Below are 23,210 nucleotides of genomic sequence, written 5' to 3'. Positions count from 1 at the left end.
TGCACTCACTGTTGGAATAGAAAACTGGATTTACCATTAACCCATTTAGATGTGTCAATAATCAATTTAGTCTGCAAGTCCATAAGACACAGAACCAGAATTAGGCCATTCAGCCCATTGCATCTGCTCCTCCATTTCATCGTGGCTGATGCATTTTCCCTCTCAGCCCACTTGCCGACCTCCTTTCCTGCTCTGACTAATCAAGAATCTTCCATCCTCAGCTTTCATAAAGCCAGTGACCCGGCCTCCACATCAACCTTTGTCCAGATTGATCCACAGATTCACCATCCTCTCACCTGAAGAACTTCCTCTTCACCTCCATTCTAGATGGACGTCCCTCGATTCTGAGGCTCCGCCGTCTGGCCTTAGACTCCCCTGCCTCGGAAACATCCCGTCCACATCCACTCTTCGAGCATTCGATAGGTTTCAGAAAGATCCCCACATCCTTCTAAATCCCAGTGAAAAAGGCTCAGTGCCACCAATCGCTCCTCGTACACTGAGACTTTCACTCCCGGAATCATCCCTGTGAGCCTCCTCTGAAACCCCTCCAATGTCAGCACGTTGGTTTGCCCAAAACTGCTCACAGTGACAAGTGACACCTCACCAGTGCCTTACAAAGCCTCAGCATTACATCCTTGCTACATGCAGGCAGTCCATAAAACATGAGCAGAATTAGGCCGTCTGGCCCATCAAGTCTGCTCCGCCATTTCATCATGGCTGATCCCATTTTCCTCTCAGCTCGAATCTCCTGCCTTCTCCCCCGTATCCCTTCATGTCCGGAACAATCAAGAATCTATCAACCTCTGCCTTGAATTTACATAAAGACTTGGCCTCCACAGGGTTCCAGAAATTCATCCCCCTCTGGCTAAAGAAATTCCTCCGCATTTTGTTCTAACAGGGAATCCCCTCTATTCTGAGGTTGTGTCATCTGGTCTCAGGCTCTCCCACCAAAGGAAGCATCTTCCCCACGTCCATTTTATTGAGGCCTTTCACCATTTGATAGGTCTCAATGAGGTCACCCCTCATTCTTCTGAATTCCAGCGAATACAGACCCAGAGTCATCATGTGACAAGCTGTTCAATCCCAGAATCAATTTTGTAAACTTCCTTTCAACTCTCTCCAGTTTCAGAATTTATTTTCTAAGAAAAAGAGTCCAAAACTGCCCACAGTACTCGAGCAGTGCTTCATAAAGTCTGAACATTACACCCTTGCTTTTGCTTCTTGTCCTCCCAGAACTAATGCTAACTTCGTGCTTACCTTCCATACCACCGACACAAATTAACCTTCGTGGAATCCTGCACCAGGACTCCCAAGCCCCCTTGCACTCAGATTTACTGAATTTTCTCCGTTTAGAAAATAGACTACACCTTTATTCCTTCTACCAAAGTGATGACCTGACACTATATTCCATCTGCCACTGCTTTGCCCATTATCCTAATCTGTCTATGTCCTTTTGCAGCCTCTCCAGTTCCTCAAAATACACTGCTCCACCACCAGTCTTCGTATTGTCTGCAAACTTTGCCGAAGTCATCAATTCTGTCGTCCAAGTCGCTGACATATATCATAAAAGAAGTGGTCCCAACAACGACCCCTACAGAACACCACTAGTCACTGGCAGCCAACCAGGAAAGGCTCCCTTTATTCCCACTCTTTGCCTCCTGCCCATCAGTCAATGGTCCATCCATGCTAGCGTCTTTCCATGGGGTCTTATCTCGCTAAGTAGCTTCACACAGAGCCCCTTGTCCTCTGTAAATCTAAGTACGTCCACCAATTCCCCTTCATCAATCCTGCTTGGAAGAAAAAGTTTGTGAAATCTGCAGTTAACTAGTTTTCTGCATTAACTCTTACAAAATGTGATCTGGTCTTCATCTAAGACACAATAATAGACAAACACAATCTGCCTAATCTGTGAACACACAAACAATTGTACTTTTCATGTCTTTGTTGAACATTGTTTAATCATTCACAGTCCAGGCTGGAAAAAGTCTGTGAACCTTTGAAGATAGCAGTGATGGTGCCAGTGTACAATGCTCTCTCAGTCACCGTCTTCCAGATAGTTCACAAAAATGTCTTCTTTTTAACGTCTGTTTTTTACTTCAATTGTATTTCTGGGACTGACTGAACCTGCGATTTATAGTTTGGATCACTCGAACGATCCCCAACAGTTTGCCGCCTCTGAAAAGCTTCCACAAGCTGGGTAAAGCATCGACGAAGATTGCCACATCGAGGCAAATGCTGGCGAGAGGTGAGAGTTCAGCACCGACTACTTAACTTTTGTTTGCTGACGGAGAAGCAACCTGTGAGCAGCCCATCGCAGTGTGGCTCGCCGTGGCAGGCGGGTAGGCCTTTCGGCCTAGTGTGGTGTCCCTCTCTTTCAACGAACGTTGCTGATATTGTAGGATGGTATCCTGGTTCTGCATTATTGAATCAGACCGCGGACATTTTCAAACTTATGGTTTTTATGTTCTGTGTTTTTTTTTAAAATCACCCATTCTTTTTTGTTTAGTTGTGCGAGGTAAGCATGTTTATGGGTCGATGTTGTGTTGTGTTCTTTTGTTTTTTTCGTGTGGGAGTGGGGTTATTTTTTGGGGGTCAGGGTTCCTGCTCCATTTTGTGTGAGGGGAGGTGGGGGTTAATGATTGGGATACGGAGTGGGGGGAGCGATGCACCGTGTTTTATGTTTCTCTTTGAATGACTTTATGTTCTTTCTTTGTTTCATGGCTATCTGGAGAAGACAAATTTCAGAGTTGTATTTGCATAAATGAACATTTGAAACTTTTAAGGTCTGCACTCTGACTCGGCCATTCCAAAACACAAATTTTGTTCTTTTTAAACCATCCTGTTGTTGATTGACTCTTGTGTTTCTAAACATTTTCTTCTGGAATCATCCAACTTCTATTAAGCTTCAGGTGAGGGACTGCTACCCTGACATTCTTCTGTAAAGTGTCTTGATACGGTTTTGAATCTATTGTTCACTCATGACTGTGAACTGTCCAGGCCCTGATGCAGCAAAACAGCCCCAAAAGAGTTGGGATGAGGTTTTGGGGTTGCTGTGCAGTACCCTTCTTCCTCCAAACAAAGCAATGTGCATTTCTGCCAAAATGTTCAGCTTTTGTCTCATCTGTCCACAGAACATTGACCCAGAAACATTGTGGAACATCCAGGTGGTCTTTTGTAATGAGACGTGCAGCAATGTTGTTTTTTGAAGAGCAGTGGCTTCCTCCTTGCTTCCTTTCACAAACACCCTTCTTGTTCAGTATTTTCCTAATAGTGGACACATGAACAGAGACTTTAGCAAGTTTTAGAGATTTCTGCAGGTCTTTTGCTGTTACCCTTGCAATCTTTTTCACCTCCTTCAGCATTGCACGTTGTGCTCTTACAGGACACCCCTCCTAGGGAGAGTAGCAACAACATCCTCCATTTGTAGACAATTTCTCTTACTGTGACCATAAGACATAGGAGCAGAATTAGGCCATTCAGCCCATCAAGTCTGCTGATCCTGGATCCTTCTTACCCCATACTCGAGATATCTTTTGATGCCCTAACCGATCAGGAAACTACCAACTTCCGCCTTAAGTGTAGCCGTGGATTTGGCCTCAACCACGGTCTGTGGCAGAGCATTCCACAGCTGGACTACTCTCTGTCTAAAAACATTCCTCCTTACCTCTGCTCTAAAGGTTGCCCTTCAGTTTTGAGGCTGTTCACTCTGGTTCTGGGTACCCCCACCAGAGGAAACATCCTCTCCACATCCACCTTATCTAGTCCTTTCAACATTCGGTAGGTTTCAATGAGATCCTCCCCGCATTCTTCTAAATTCCAGTGGGAACAGGCCTAAAGCTGCCAAACGCTCCTCATATGTCCATACCATTATTCCAGAAATCATCCTTGTGAACCTCCTCTGGACTCTCTCCAATGACTACACATCCTTTCTGAGAGATGAGGCTCAAAACTATAGAAAATACCAAAGGTACAACCTAGTGTCTTATAAAGCCTCAGCATTATCTGCTTGCTATCTCTTCGCAACCTCTTTCAGGACTCTGGGATGTCTGGCCCAGGTGACTTGTCGAACTGAAGACCTTGGAGTTTGCCTAGCACTTTTTCCATTGTAATAGCAATGGCACTCACTCCTGCTCCCTGACACTCACAGACCTCTGATACACTGCTCGTGTCTTCCACAGTGAAGACAGATGTGAAGTATCCATTAAGTTCATCTGGCATTTCCTTGTCCACCATTACTACCTCGCCAGCATCATTTTCCAGTGGTCCAATATCAAATCTCACCTCCCATTTACTCGTTATATAACTGAAAAACTGTTGACATCCTGTTTTATATTATTAGCTAGGTTGCCTACATACTTCATCTTTTCCCCTCTTATGCTTTTTGTTGGATTTTAAAAGCTTCCCAATCATCTGGCTTCCCACTCACTCACTTTTACTACCTTATATGCCCTTTCCTTGGCATTTATGCAGTCCTTAACTTTCCTTGTCAGCCATGGTTGCCTACCCCCGCCATTTCAGAAGTGGGACATATCTTTCAAAGGGAGCTGGAAAGGGCATGTAGTAGGATAGTGCCACAATTGTAACGGGGGACTAAGATGCAAGGGGATTGGGAAGATCGGTTGATGCCAGATCATGAGAGGGAATTTGTTGAATGCCTATGGGATGGCTTTTTAGAGCAGCTTGTGCTTGAGCCTACTCAGAGAAAGGCTATCTTAAGTTGGGTGTTGTGTAATAATCCATATCCAGCATGTGGGACATGCTTTCAAGAAGGAGCTAGATAGATAACTGATGGATAGGGGAATCAAGGGATATGGGACAAGGCAGGGACTGGGTATTGATAGTGAATGATCAGCCATGATCTCAGAATGGCGGTGCAGACTCGAGGGGCCGAATGGTCTACTTCTGCACCTATTGTCTATTGTCTATTGTCTATATCTATCCTGCGCTTTGTGAACTATTTCCAGAAACTTCAGCCATCTCTGCTCTGCCATCATCCCTGCCAGTATCTTCCTCCAATCCACCTGGGCAAGTTCTTCTCTCATGCCTCTATAATTCCTTTGTTCTATTGAGATACTGATACATCTGACCTAGGCTTCCCCCTCTCAAATTGCTGTATGAATTCAATCATACTACGATCACTGCCTCCTAAGGGTTCCTTTATGTTAAGCTCCCTAATAAGATGTGGATTATTTCACATCACCCAACTTAAGATAGCCTTTCTCTGAGTAGGCTCAAGCACAAGTTGCTCTAAAAAGCCATCCCATAGGCATTCAACAAATTCCCTCTCGTGATCTGGCATCAACCGATCTTCCCAATCCCCTTGCATCTTAGTCCCCCGTTACAATTGTGTCACTACCCTATTACATGCCCTTTCCAGCTCCCTTTGCAATCTCTACCCTACATCTTGGCTACTATTTGGAGGACTACATATGATTCCCATAATTTTTTTTACCATTGCAATTTTGTAACTCCAGATAGAGATTTGACATTCTCTGACCCTATGTTACGTCTTTTTGAAGATCTCTTACCAGCAGAGCCACACCATCACCTATGTCTTCCTGCCTGTCCTATTGATACAAACTACATCCTTTGATGCTCAGCTCCCAACTGTGGCCTTCTTTCAGCCACGACTCAGTGATGCCCACAACGTCATATTGACCAACCTCATCTCATCGATTGGAACACCTGACTCCAAATAGCTTTTGTAGAAGGCGTTACCCCCGAGGATCACGCTGTTTAAATGGTGTGCTCAGTAGTGCTGAGATGAAGTACAACTGTTTGTGTCTTACGAGTTTAGGCACATTGTCTTTGTCTATTATTGTGACTTACATGAAGATCAGATGACATTTTAAGAATAATTAATGCAGAAAACCAGGTAATTTCAAAGGGTTCACAAACTTTTTCTTGCAACCATATGTCCTCAAAGAATTTGAACATTTTTCTCACACCTGATTTTCCCTTAAGGAAACCATGCTGACTACGGCCTATTTTATCTTGTGCCTCCAAGTACACCAAAACCACATGCTTGACAATCGATTCCAACATCTTCCCAACCACGGGGGTCAGGCCCTGTGTTCTGCCTCCCTCCCTTCTCAAACAATGGAATGACATTTGAAATTTTTCGGTTCTCAAGAACCATGCCAGAATCTAGTGATTCTTGAAAGATCATTACTAATACTCAATAATCTCTTCAGCTATCTCTTTCAGAAAGCTGGAGTGTAGACTGTCTGGTTCAACCTACCTTCAGACCTTTCAGATTCCCAAGCACCTTCTCCCTTGTAATAGTGACTGCCCCTTGACTCACTTGAACTTCTGGCATACTGCTAGTGTCTTCCACAGTAAAGACTGCTGCAAAATACTTCTTCAGTTTTTCTACCATTCCCTTGTTCCCCATTACCACCTCCAGCATCATTTTCAAGCAGTCCAATATCTCCTCTTTATCTTATTGATTTTTTTTTGTGTTGCATCCTATCCAGAGTAACAATTACTTCATTTATACGTGTGTACTAGAAATGACTTTAAACAACCCTGAATCTTGAAAACCTGTTTTCCCTGTCTCTGTGTAATCATTGACAACTGAGAATGCAGCACATTCACATTTTGGCGACCAGTGTCGATTCCTGCCGCTGTCCGGAAGGGGTATGCAGCTTTACTCCGTGATCGTGTGGGTTTCCTCTGGGTTCCCATCTCCTCCCACATTCCAAAGATGAACAGGTAAGTTTGGTAAGTTGTGGGTATGCTATGTTGGTGCTGAGAAGTATAATGACACTTGCAGGCTGCACAATCCTCAGACCTTGCTTGTCATTTAAGCAAATGAAGCACTTACTGCATCAAAGTGTTGATGTAAATGTGACGCTAATCTCTAAAATCTTCAAAAGATGAATTAAGTTCATGTACAGGTCAATAAGTTTTAGTTTCCTGGTGCGCGCCAGTTTTAATAGGACACCTGCTATTCTTACACACCTTCTGCATGATTGCATGATCTTTCAGCTTGCTCCTACAGGTATGTGTACACGTATGTGTGTGTGTGTGTTTGAATGTGTATGTCTGTGTGTTTGTGTGTGTGCGTGTGCGCATGTGTATCTGTGTGTGTGTGTGTGTGTGTGTGTGTGTGTGTGTGTGTGTGTGTGTGTGTGTGTGTGTGTGTGTGTGTGTGTATGTGTGTGTGTGTGTGTGTGTGTGTGTGTGTGTGAGAGACAGGACAGTCTGGACAGTGTGTATAGTCTGCCCACGCTGGGTCCCAGGAGGGTGCGCAAGACTGCAGTTACCTGTGGCATTGGGGTTCTTTGTCTCGTTGTTGAGGAGAGCCAGGTAGTTACTGAAGTTGAGGTACATGTCGTGATGGTGAGGGTCTAAAACAGGCAGAGAGACCAGAGAGACACGTCAGGCAACTGATCACAATGTGACTTCACCCACAGGCAGGACAGTCACTCGGATATTACACACAGTTAAGAGGTTGTCAGTAACACAGATTCACACACTACCCAAGCAGTGAGACTGCAAATCTGACGCACACTGCTCACTGACACAGTGAGATCACTACACACTGACGCACACTGTACAGAGACAGTGAGATCACTACACACTGACTCACACTGTACAGACACAGGGTGATCACTACACACTGACTCACACTGTACAGACACAGGGTGATCACTACACACTGACTCACACTGTACAGACACAGGGAGATCACTACACACTGACTCACACTGTACAGACACAGGGTGATCACTACACACTGACTCACACTGTACAGACACAGGGAGATCACTACACACTGACTCACACTGTACAGACACAGGGAGATCACTACACACTGACTCACACTGTACAGACACAGGGAGATCACTACACACTGACTCACAGTGTACAGACACAGGGAGATCACTACACACTGACGCACACTGCTCATAGACACAGGGAGATCACTACACACTGACTCACACTGTACAGACACAGGGTGATCACTACACACTGACTCACACTGTACAGACACAGGGAGATCACTACACACTGACTCACACTGTACAGACACAGTGAGATCACTACACACTGACGCACACTGCTCATAGACACAGGGAGATCACTACACACTGACTCACACTGTACAGACACAGGGTGATCACTACACACTGACGCACACTGTACAGAGACAGTGAGATCACTACACACTGACTCACACTGTACAGACACAGTGAGATCACTACACACTGACTCACACTGGACAGACACAGGGAGATCACTACACACTGACTCACACTGTACAGACACAGTGAGATCACTACACACAGACGCACACTGCTCATAGACACAGGGAGATCACTACACACTGACTCACACTGTACAGACACAGGGTGATCACTACACACTGACTCACACTGTACAGACACAGGGAGATCACTACACACTGACTCACACTGTACAGACACAGGGAGATCACTACACACTGACTCACACTGTACAGACACAGGGAGATCACTACACACTGACTCACACTGTACAGACACAGGGAGATCACTACACACTGACTCACACTGTACAGACACAGGGAGATCACTACACACTGACTCACACTGTACAGACACAGGGAGATCACTACACACTGACGCACACTGCTCATAGACACAGGGAGATCACTACACACTGACTCACACTGTACAGACACAGGGAGATCACTACACACTGACGCACACTGCTCATAGACACAGGGAGATCACTACACACTGACACACACTGTACATAGACACAGGGAGATCACTACACACTGACTCACACTGTACAGACACAGGGAGATCACTACACACTGACTCACACTGTACAGACACAGTGAGATCACTACACACTGACTCACACTGTACAGACACAGGGAGATCACTACACACTGACTCACACTGTACAGACACAGGGAGATCACTACACACTGACTCACACTGTACAGACACAGGGAGATCACTACACACTGACGCACACTGCTCATAGACACAGGGAGATCACTACACACTGACTCACACTGTACAGACACAGGGAGATCACTACACACTGACGCACACTGCTCATAGACACAGGGAGATCACTACACACTGACTCACACTGTACAGACACAGGGTGATCACTACACACTGACTCACACTGTACAGACACAGTGAGATCACTACACACTGACGCACACTGCTCATAGACACAGGGAGATCACTACACACTGACTCACACTGTACAGACACAGTGAGATCACTACACACTGACGCACAATGTACAGACACAGGGAGATCACTACACACTGACTCACACTGTACAGACACAGGGAGATCACTACACACTGACTCACACTGTACAGACACAGGGAGATCACTACACACTGACGCACACTGCTCACAGACACAGGGAGATCACTACACACTGACTCACACTGTACAGACACAGTGAGATCACTACACACTGACGCACACTGCTCATAGACACAGGGAGATCACTACACACTGACTCACACTGTACAGACACAGTGAGATCACTACACACTGACGCACACTGCTCACAGACACGGGGAGATCACTACACTGACTCACACTGTACAGGCACAGTGAGATCACTACACACTGACGCACACTGCTCATAGACACAGGGAGATCACTACACACTGACTCACACTGTACAGACACAGGGAGATCACTACACACTGACGCACACTGCTCATAGACACAGGGAGATCACTACACACTGACTCACACTGTACAGACACAGGGAGATCACTACACACTGACTCACACTGTACTGAAACAGGGAGATCACTACACACTGACTCACACTGTACAGACACAGGGAGATCACTACACACTGACTCACACTGTACAGACACAGGGAGATCACTACACACTGACCCACACTGTACAGACACAGGGAGATCACTACACACTGACTCACACTGTAGACACAGTGAGATCACTACACACAGACTCACACTGTACAGACACAGTGAGATCACTACACACTGACTCACACTGTACAGACACAGGGAGATCACTTCACACTGACTCACACTGTAGACACAGGGAGATCACTACACACTGACTCACACTGTACAGACACAGGGAGATCACTACACACTGACTCACACTGTACAGACACAGGGAGATCACCACACACTGTCGCACACTGCTCATAGACACAGGGAGATCACTACACACTGACTCACACTGTACAGACACAGGGAGATCACTACACACTGAGGCACACTGTACAGACACAGTGAGATCACTACACACTGACTCACACTGTACAGACACAGTGAGATCACTACACACTGACTCACACTGTACAGACACAGGGAGATCACTACACACTGACTCACACTGTACAGACACAGGGAGATCACTACACACTGACTCACACTGTACAGACACAGGGAGATCACTACACACTGACTCACACTGTACAGACACAGGGTGATCACTACACACTGACTCACACTGTACAGACACAGGGAGATCACTACACACTGACGCACACTGCTCATAGACACAGGGAGATCACTACACACTGACTCACACTGTACAGACACAGGGAGATCACTACACACTGACTCACACTGTACAGACACAGGGAGATCACTACACACTGACTCACACTGTACTGACACAGGGAGATCACTACACACTGACTCACACTGTACAGACACAGGGTGATCACTACACACTGTCTCACACTGTACAGACACAGGGAGATCACTACACTAACTCACACTGTACAGACACAGGGAGATCACTACACACTGACTCACACTGTACAGACACAGGGAGATCACTACACACTGACTCACACTGTACAGACACAGGGAGATCACTACACACTGACTCACACTGTACAGACACAGGGAGATCACTACACACTGACTCACACTGTACAGACACAGTGAGATCACTACACACTGACTCACACTGTACAGACACAGGGTGATCACTACACACTGACTCACACTGTACAGACACAGGGAGATCACTACACACTGACGCACACTGCTCATAGACACAGGGAGATCACTACACATTGACTCACACTGTACAGTCACAGGGAGATCACTACACACTGACTCACACTGTACAGACACAGGGAGATCACTACACACTGACTCACACTGTACAGACACAGGGAGATCACTACACACTGACGCACACTGCTCATAGACACAGGGAGATCACTACACACTGACTCACACTGTACAGACACAGGGAGATCACTACACACTGACTCACACTGCTCATAGACACAGGGAGATCACTACACACTGACTCACACTGTGCAGACACAGGGAGATCACTACACACTGACTCACACTGTACAGACACAGGGAGATCACTACACACTGACTCACACTGTACAGACACAGGGAGATTACTACACACTGACTCACACTGTACAGACACAGGGAGATCACTACACACTGAGGCACACTGTACAGACACAGGGAGATCACTACACACTGACTCACACTGTACAGACACAGTGAGATCACTACACACTGACTCACACTGTACAGACACAGGGTGATCACTACACACTGACTCACACTGTACAGACACAGGGAGATCACTACACACTGACTCACACTGTACAGACACAGGGAGATCACTACACACTGACTCACACTGTACAGACACAGTGAGATCACTACACAGTGACTCACACTGTACAGACACAGGGAGATCACTACACACTGACGCACACTGCTCATAGACACAGGGAGATCACTACACATTGACTCACACTGTACAGTCACAGGGAGATCACTACACACTGACTCACACTGTACAGACACAGGGAGATCACTACACACTGACTCACACTGTACAGACACAGGGAGATCACTACACACTGACGCACACTGCTCATAGACACAGGGAGATCACTACACACTGACTCACACTGTACAGACACAGGGAGATCACTACACACTGACTCACACTGCTCATAGACACAGGGAGATCACTACACACTGACTCACACTGTGCAGACACAGGGAGATCACTACACACTGACTCACACTGTACAGACACAGGGAGATCACTACACACTGACTCACACTGTACAGACACAGGGAGATTACTACACACTGACTCACACTGTACAGACACAGGGAGATCACTACACACTGAGGCACACTGTACAGACACAGGGAGATCACTACACACTGACTCACACTGTACAGACACAGTGAGATCACTACACACTGACTCACACTGTACAGACACAGGGTGATCACTACACACTGACTCACACTGTACAGACACAGGGAGATCACTACACACTGACTCACACTGTACAGACACAGGGAGATCACTACACACTGACTCACACTGTACAGACACAGTGAGATCACTACACACTGACTCACACTGTACAGACACAGGGAGATCACTACACACAGACTCACACTGTACAGACACAGGGAGATCACTACACACTGACTCACACTGTACTGACACAGGGAGATCACTACACACTGACTCAGACTGTATAGACACAGGGAGATCACTACACACTGACTCACACTGTACAGACACAGGGAGATCACTACACACTGACGCACACTGCTCATAGACACAGGGAGATCACTACACACTGACTCACACTGTACAGACACAGGGAGATCACTACACACTGACTCGCACTGTACAGACACAGGGAGATCACTACACACTGACGCACACTGCTCATAGACACAGGGAGATCACTACACACTGACTCACACTGTACAGACACAGGGAGATCACTACACACTGACTCACACTGTACTGACACAGGGAGATCACTACACACTGACTCACACTGTACAGACACAGGGAGATCACTACACACTGACTCACACTGTACAGACACAGGGAGATCACTACACACTGACTCACACTGTATAGACACAGGGAGATCACTACACACTGACCCACACTGTACAGACACAGGGAGATCACTACACACTGACTCACACTGTAGACACAGTGAGATCACTACACACAGACTCACACTGTACAGACACAGTGAGATCACTACACACTGACTCACACTGTACAGACACAGGGAGATCACTTCACACTGACTCACACTGTAGACACAGGGAGATCACTACACACTGACTCACACTGTACAGACACAGGGAGATCACTACACACTGACTCACACTGTACAGACACAGGGAGATCACCACACACTGTCGCACACTGCTCATAGACACAGGGAGATCACTACACACTGACTCACACTGTACAGACACAGGGAGATCACTACACACTGAGGCACACTGTACAGACACAGTGAGATCACTACACACTGACTCACACTGTACAGACACAGTGAGATCACTACACACTGACTCACACTGTACAGACACAGGGAGATCACTACACACTGACTCACACTGTACAGACACAGGGAGATCACTACACACTGACTCACACTGTACAGACACAGGGAGATTACTACACACTGACTCACACCGTACAGACACAGGGAGATCACTACACACTGAGGCACACTGTACAGACACAGGGAGATCACTACACACTGACTCACACTGTACAGACACAGTTAGATCACTACACACTGACTCACACTGTACAGACACAGGGTGATCACTACACACTGACTCACACTGTACAGACACAGGGAGATCACTACACACTGACGCACACTGCTCATAGACACAGGGAGATCACTACACACTGACTCACACTGTACAGACACAGGGAGATCACTACACACTGACGCACACTGTACAGACACAGTGAGATCACTACACACTGACGCACACTGTACAGACACAGTGAGATCACTACACACTGACTCACTGTTCACAGACACAGGGAGATCACTACACACTGACTCACACTGTACAGACACAGGGAGAACACTACACACTGACTCACACTGTACAGACACAGTGAGATCACTACACACTGACTCACACTGTACAGACACAGGGAGATCACTACACACTGACTCACACTGTACAGACACAGGGAGATCACTACACACTGACTCACACTGTACAGACACAGGGAGATCACTACACACTGACTCACACTGTACAGACACAGGGAGATCACTACACACTGACTCACACTGCTCATAGACACAGGGAGATCACTACACACTGACTCACACTGTAGACACACAGGGAGATCACTACACACTGACTCACACTGCTCATAGACACAGGGAGATCACTACACACTGACTCACACTGTACAGACACAGGGAGATCACTACACACTGACTCACACTGTACAGACACAGGGAGATCACTACACACTGACTCACACTGTACAGACACAGGGAGATCACTACACACTGACTCACACTGTACAGACACAGGGAGATCACTACACACTGACTCACACTGTACATAGACACAGGGAGAACACTACACACTTACGCACACTGTACAGACACAGGGAGATCACTACACACTGACTCACACTGCTCATAGACCCAGGGAGATCACTACACACTGACTCACACTGTACAGACACAGGGAGATCACTACACACTGACTCACACTGTACAGACACAGGGAGATCACTACACACTGACTCACACTGTACAGACACAGGGAGATCACTACACACTGACTCAAACTGCTCATAGACACAGGGAGATCACTACACACTGACTCACACTGTACAGACACAGGGAGATCACTACACACTGACTCACACTGTACAGACACAGGGAGATCACTACACACTGACTCACACTGTACAGACACAGGGAGATCACTACACACTGACTCACACTGTACAGACACAGGGAGATCACTACACACTGACTCACACTGTACAGACACAGGGAGATCACTACACACTGACTCACACTGTACAGACACAGGGAGATCACTACACACTGACTCACACTGTACAGACACAGGGAGATCACTACACACTGACTCACACTGTACAGACACAGTGAGATCACTACACACTGACTCACACTGTACAGACACAGGGAGATCACTACACACTGACTCACACTGTACAGACACAGGGAGATCACTACACACTGACTCACACTGTACAGACACAGGGAGATTACTACACACTGACTCACACCGTACAGACACAGGGAGATCACTACACACTGAGGCACACTGTACAGACACAGGGAGATCACTACACACTGACTCACACTGTACAGACACAGTTAGATCACTACACACTGACTCACACTGTACAGACACAGGGTGATCACTACACACTGACTCACACTGTACAGACACAGGGAGATCACTACACACTGACGCACACTGCTCATAGACACAGGGAGATCACTACACACTGACTCACACTGTACAGACACAGGGAGATCACTACACACTGACGCACACTGTACAGACACAGTGAGATCACTACACACTGACGCACACTGTACAGACACAGTGAGATTACTACACACTGACTCACTGTTCACAGACACAGGGAGATCACTACACACTGACTCACACTGTACAGACACAGGGAGATCACTACACACTGACTCACACTGTACAGACACAGTGAGATCACTACACACTGACTCACACTGTACAGACACAGGGAGATCACTACACACTGACTCACACTGTACAGACACAGGGAGATCACTACACACTGACTCACACTGTACAGACACAGGGAGATCACTACACACTGACTCACACTGTACAGACACAGGGAGATCACTACACACTGACTCACACTGCTCATAGACACAGGGAGATCACTACACACTGACTCACACTGTAGACACACAGGGAGATCACTACACACTGACTCACACTGCTCATAGACACAGGGAGATCACTACACACTGACTCACACTGTACAGACACAGGGAGATCACTACACACTGACTCACACTGTACAGACACAGGGAGATCACTACACACTGACTCACACTGTACAGACACAGGGAGATCACTACACACTGACTCACACTGTACAGACACAGGGAGATCACTACACACTGACTCACACTGTACAGACACAGGGAGATCACTACACACTGACTCACACTGTACATAGACACAGGGAGAACACTACACACTTACGCACACTGTACAGACACAGGGAGATCACTACACACTGACTCACACTGCTCATAGACCCAGGGAGATCACTACACACTGACTCACACTGTACAGACACAGGGAGATCACTACACACTGACTCACGCTGTACAGACACAGGGAGATCACTACACACTGACTCACACTGTACAGACACAGGGAGATCACTACACACTGACTCAAACTGCTCATAGACACAGGGAGATCACTACACACTGACTCACACTGTACAGACACAGGGAGATCACTACACACTGACTCACACTGTACAGACACAGGGAGATCACTACACACTGACTCACACTGTACAGACACAGGGAGATCACTACACACTGACTCACACTGTACAGACACAGGGAGATCACTACACACTGACTCACACAGTACAGACACAGGGAGATCACTACACACTGACTCACACTGTACAGACACAGGGAGATCACTACACACTGACTCACACTGTACAGACACAGGGAGATCATTACACACTGACTCACACTGTACAGACACAGGGAGATCACTACACACTGACTCACACTGTACAGACACAGGGAGATCACTACACACTGACGCACACTGTACAGAGACAGTGAGATCACTACACACTGACTCACACTGTACAGACACAGTGAGATCACTACACACTGACTCACACTCTACAGACACAGGGAGATCACTACACACTGACGCACACTGCTCATAGACACAGGGAGATCACTACACACTGACTCACACTGTAGAGACACAGGGAGATCACTACACACTGACTCACACTATACAGACACAGGGAGATCACTACACACTGACTCACACTGTACAGACACAGGGAGATCACTACACACTGACGCACACTGCTCATAGACACAGGGAGATCACTACACACTGACGCACACTGCTCATAGACACAGGGAGATCACTACACACTGACTCACACTGTACAGACACAGGGAGATCACTACACACTGACTCACACTGTACAGACACAGGGAGATCACTACACACTGACTCACACTGTACAGACACAGTGAGATCACTACACACTGACTCACACTGTACAGACACAGTGAGATCACTACACACTGACTCACACTGTACAGACACAGTGAGATCACTACACACTGACTCACACTGTACAGACACAGTGAGATCACTACACACTGACTCACACTGTACAGACACAGGGAGATCACTACACACTGATGCACACTGTACAGACACAGGGAGATCACTACACACTGACTCACACTGTACAGACACAGGGAGATCACTACACACTGACTCACACTGTACAGACACAGGGAGATCACTACACTGACTCACACTGTACAGACACAGGGAGATCACTACACACTGACTCACACTGCTCATAGACACAGGGAGATCACTACACACTGACTCACACTGTACAGACACAGGGAGATCACTACACACTGACGCACACCGCTCATAGACACAGGGAGAGCACTACACACTGACTCACACTGTACAGACACAGGGAGATCACTACACACTGACGCACACTGCTCATAGACACAGGGAGATCACTACACACTGACTCACACTGTACAGACTCAGGGAGATCACTACACACTGACGCACACTGCTCATAGACACAGGGAGATCACTACACACTGACTCACACTGTACATAGACACAGGGAGATCACTACACAGTGACTCACACTGTACAGACACAGTGAGATCACTACACACTGACTCACACTGTACAGACACAGGGAGATCACTACACACTGACTCACTGTACAGACACAGGGAGATCACTACACACTGACTCACACTGTACAGACACAGGGATATCACTACACACTGACTCACACTGTACAGACACAGGGAGATCACTACACACTGACTCACACTGTACAGACACAGGGAGATCACTACACACTGACTCACACTGTACAGACACAGGGGATCACTACACACTGACTCACACTGTACAGACACAGGGAGATCACTACACACTGACCCACACTGTACAGACACAGGGAGATCACTACACACTGACTCACACTGTAGACACAGTGAGATCACTACACACAGACTCACACTGTACAGACACAGTGAGATCACTACACACTGACTCACACTGTACAGACACAGGGAGATCACTTCACACTGACTCACACTGTAGACACAGGGAGATCACTACACACTGACTCACACTGTACAGACACAGGGAGATCACTACACACTGACTCACACTGTACAGACACAGGGAGATCACTACACACTGACGCACACTGCTCATAGACACAGGGAGATCACTACACACTGACTCACACTGTACAGACACAGGGAGATCACTACACACTGAGGCACACTGTACAGACACAGTGACATCACTACACACTGACTCACACTGTACAGACATAGTGAGATCACTACACACTGACTCACACTGTACAGACACAGGGAGATCACTACACACTGACTCACACTGTACAGACACAGGGAGATCACTACACACTGTCTCACACTGTACAGACACAGGGAGATTACTACACACTGACTCACACTGTACAGACACAGGGAGATCACTACACACTGAGGCACACTGTACAGACGCAGGGAGATCACTACACACTGACTCACACTGTACAGACACAGTGAGATCACTACACACTGACTCACACTGTACAGACACAGGGTGATCACTACACACTGACTCACACTGTACAGACACAGGGAGATCACTACACACTGACGCACACTGCTCATAGACACAGGGAGATCACTACACACTGACTCACACTGTACAGACACAGGGAGATCACTACACACTGACTCACACTGTACAGACACAGGGAGATCACTACACACTGACTCACACTGTACTGACACAGGGAGATCACTACACACTGACTCACACTGTACAGACACAGGGTGATCACTACACACTGACTCACACTGTACAGACACAGGGAGATCACTACACTGACTCACACTGTACAGACACAGGGAGATCACTACACACTGACTCACACTGTACAGACACAGGGAGATCACTACACACTGACTCACACTGTACAGACACAGGGAGATCACTACACACTGACTCACACTGTACAGACACAGGGAGATCACTACACACTGACTCACACTGTACAGACACAGTGAGATCACTACACACTGACTCACACTGTACAGACACAGGGTGATCACTACACACTGACTCACACTGTACAGACACAGGGATATCACTACACACTGACGCACACTGCTCATAGACACAGGGAGATCACTACACACTGACTCACACTGTACAGATACAGGGAGATCACTACACACTGACTCACACTGTACAGACACAGGGAGATCACTACACACTGACGCACACTGCTCATAGACACAGGGAGATCACTACACACTGACTCACACTGTACAGACACAGGGAGATCACTACACACTGACTCACACTGCTCATAGACACAGGGAGATCACTACACACTGACTCACACTGTACAGATACAGGGAGATCACTACACACTGACTCACACTGTACAGACACAGGGAGATCACTACACACTGACTCACACTGTACATAGACACAAGGAGATCACTACACACTGACTCACACTGTACAGACACAGGGAGATCACTACACACTGACTCACACTGCTCACAGACACAGGGAGATCACTACACACTGACTCACACTGTACAGACACAGTGAGATCACTACACACTGACGCACACTGCTCACAGACACGGGGAGATCACTACACACTGACTCACACTGTACAGACACAGGGAGATCACTACACACTGACTCACACTGTACATAGACACAGGGAGATCACTACACACTGACTCACACTGTACAGACACAGGGAGATCACTACACACTGACTCACACTGCTCACAGACACAGGGAGATCACTACACACTGACGCACACTGTACAGACACAGGGAGATCACTACACACTGACTCACACTGTACAGACACAGGGTGATCACTACACACTGACTCACACTGTACAGACACAGGGAGATCACTACACACTGACTCACACTGTACAGACACAGGGAGATAACTACACACTGACTCACACTGTACAGACACAGGGAGATCACTACACACTGACTGACACTGTACAGACACAGGGAGATCACTACACACTGACGCACACTGTACAGACACAGGGAGATCACTACACACTGACTCACACTATACAGACACAGTGAGATCACTACACACTGACTCACACTGTACAGACACAGGGAGATCACTACACACTGACTCACACTGCTCATAGACACAGGGAGATCACTACACACTGACTCACACTGTATAGACACAGGGAGATCACTACACACTGACTCACACTGCTCATAGACACAGGGAGATCACTACACACTGACTCACACTGTACAGACACAGGGAGATCACTACACACTGACGCACACTGTACAGACACAGGGAGATCACTACACACTGACTCACACTGTACAGACACAGGGAGATCACTACACACTGACTCACACTGTACAGACACAGGGAGATCACTACACACTGACTCACACTGTACAGACACAGGGAGATCAGTACACACTGACGCACACTGTACAGACACAGGGAGATCACTACACACTGACTCACACTATACAGACACAGTGAGATCACTACACACTGACGCACACTGTACAGACACAGTGAGATCACTACACACTGACTCACTGCTCACAGACACAGGGAGATCACTACACACTGACTCACACTGTACAGACACAGGGAGATCACTACACACTGACTCACACTGTACAGACACAGTGAGATCACTACACACTGACTCACACTGTACATACTCAGGGAGATCACTACACACTGTCTCACACTGTACAGACACAGGGAGATCACTACACACTGAGTCACACTGTACAGACACAGGGAGATCACTACACACTGACTCACACTGTACAGACACAGGGAGATCACTACACACTGACTCACACTGCTCATAGACACAGGGAGATCACTACACACTGACTCACACTGTAGACACACAGGGAGATCACTACACACTGATGCACACTGTACAGACACAGGGAGATCACTACACACTGACTCACACTGTACAGACACAGGGAGATCACTACACACTGACTCACACTGTACAGACACAGGGAGATCACTACACACTGAATCACACTGTACAGACACAGGGAGATCACTACACACTGACTCACACTGTATAGACACAGGGAGATCACTACACAGTGACTCACACTGTACAGACACAGGGAGATCACTACACACTGACTCACACTGTACATAGACACAGGGAGATCACTACACACTGACGCACACTGTACAGACACAGGGAGATCACTACACACTGACTCACACTGCTCATAGACCCAGGAGATCACTACACACTGACTCTCACTGTACAGACGCAGGGAGATCACTACACACTGACTCACACTGTACAGACACAGGGAGATCACTACACACTGACTCACACTGTACAGACACAGGGAGATCACTACACACTGACTCACACTGTACAGACACAGGGAGATAACTACACACTGACTCACACTGTACAGACACAGGGAGATCACTACACACTGACTCACACTGTACAGACACAGGGAGATCACTACACACTGACGCACACTGTACAGACACAGGGAGATCACTACACACTGACTCACACTATACAGACACAGTGAGATCACTACACACTGACTCACACTGTACAGACACAGGGAGATCACTACACACTGACTCGCACTGCTCATAGACACAGGGAGATCACTACACACTGACTCACACTGTATAGACACAGGGAGATCACTACACACTGACTCACACTGCTCATAGACACAGGGAGATCACTACACACTGACTCACACTGTACAGACACAGGGAGATCACTACACACTGACGCACACTGTACAGACACAGGGAGATCACTACACACTGACTCACACTGTACAGACACAGGGAGATCACTACACACTGACTCACACTGTACAGACACAGGGAGATCACTACACACTGACACACACTGTACAGACACAGGGAGATCAGTACACACTGACGCACACTGTACAGACACAGGGAGATCACTACACACTGACTCACACTGTACAGACACAGGGAGATCACTACACACTGACGCACACTGTACAGACACAGGGAGATCACTACACACTGACTCACACTATACAGACACAGTGAGATCACTACACACTGACTCACACTGTACAGACACAGGGAGATCACTACACACTGACTCACACTGTATAGACACAGGGAGATCACTACACACTGACTCACACTGCTCATAGACACAGGGAGATCACTACACACTGACTCACACTGTACAGACACAGGGAGATCACTACACACTGACGCACACTGTACAGACACAGGGAGATCACTACACACTGACTCACACTGTACAGACACAGGGAGATCACTACACACTGACTCACACTGTACAGACACAGGGAGATCACTACACACTGACACACACTGTACAGACACAGGGAGATCAGTACACACTGACGCACACTGTACAGACACAGGGAGATCACTACACACTGACTCACACTATACAGACACAGTGAGATCACTACACACTGACGCACACTGTACAGACACAGTGAGATCACTACACACTGACTCACTGCTCACAGGACACAGGGAGATCACTACACACTGACTCACACTGTACAGACACAGGGAGATCACTACACACTGACTCACACTGTACAGACACAGTGAGATCACTACACACTGACTCACACTGTACAGACACAGGGAGATCACTACACACTGACTCACACTGTACAGACACAGGGAGATCACTACACACTGACTCACACTGTACAGACACAGGGAGATCACTACACACTGACTCACACTGTACAGACACAGGGAGATCACTACACACTGACTCACACAGCTCATAGACACGGAGATCACTACACACTGACTCACACTGTAGACACACAGGGAGATCACTACACACTGATGCACACTGTAAAGACACAGGGAGATCACTACACACTGACTCACACTGTACAGACACAGGGAGATCACCACACACTGACTCACACTGTACAGACACAGGAGATCACTACACAC

General features: G+C 47.3%; 1 protein-coding gene across 1 annotated transcript in view; it reads right to left on the bottom strand.

The window, feature by feature from the left end:
• LOC132394710 (lysosomal thioesterase PPT2-A-like) overlaps positions 1 to 23,210 on the bottom strand; it is a 103,013-nt gene that overhangs the window by 16,160 nt on the left and 63,643 nt on the right. Inside the window, exon 5 of the mRNA XM_059971094.1 lies at positions 7,269 to 7,352. Coding sequence (XP_059827077.1) covers positions 7,269 to 7,352 — 84 coding nt within the window. The remainder of the gene's footprint in view (positions 1 to 7,268; positions 7,353 to 23,210) is intronic.

Source organism: Hypanus sabinus, chromosome 5 (genome assembly GCF_030144855.1).
Source record: "Hypanus sabinus isolate sHypSab1 chromosome 5, sHypSab1.hap1, whole genome shotgun sequence".
Lineage (NCBI taxonomy): Eukaryota > Metazoa > Chordata > Chondrichthyes > Myliobatiformes > Dasyatidae > Hypanus > Hypanus sabinus.
The sequence above is the reverse complement of the archived record's forward strand: the minus strand, read 5'-3'. Positions and strand labels throughout refer to the sequence as shown.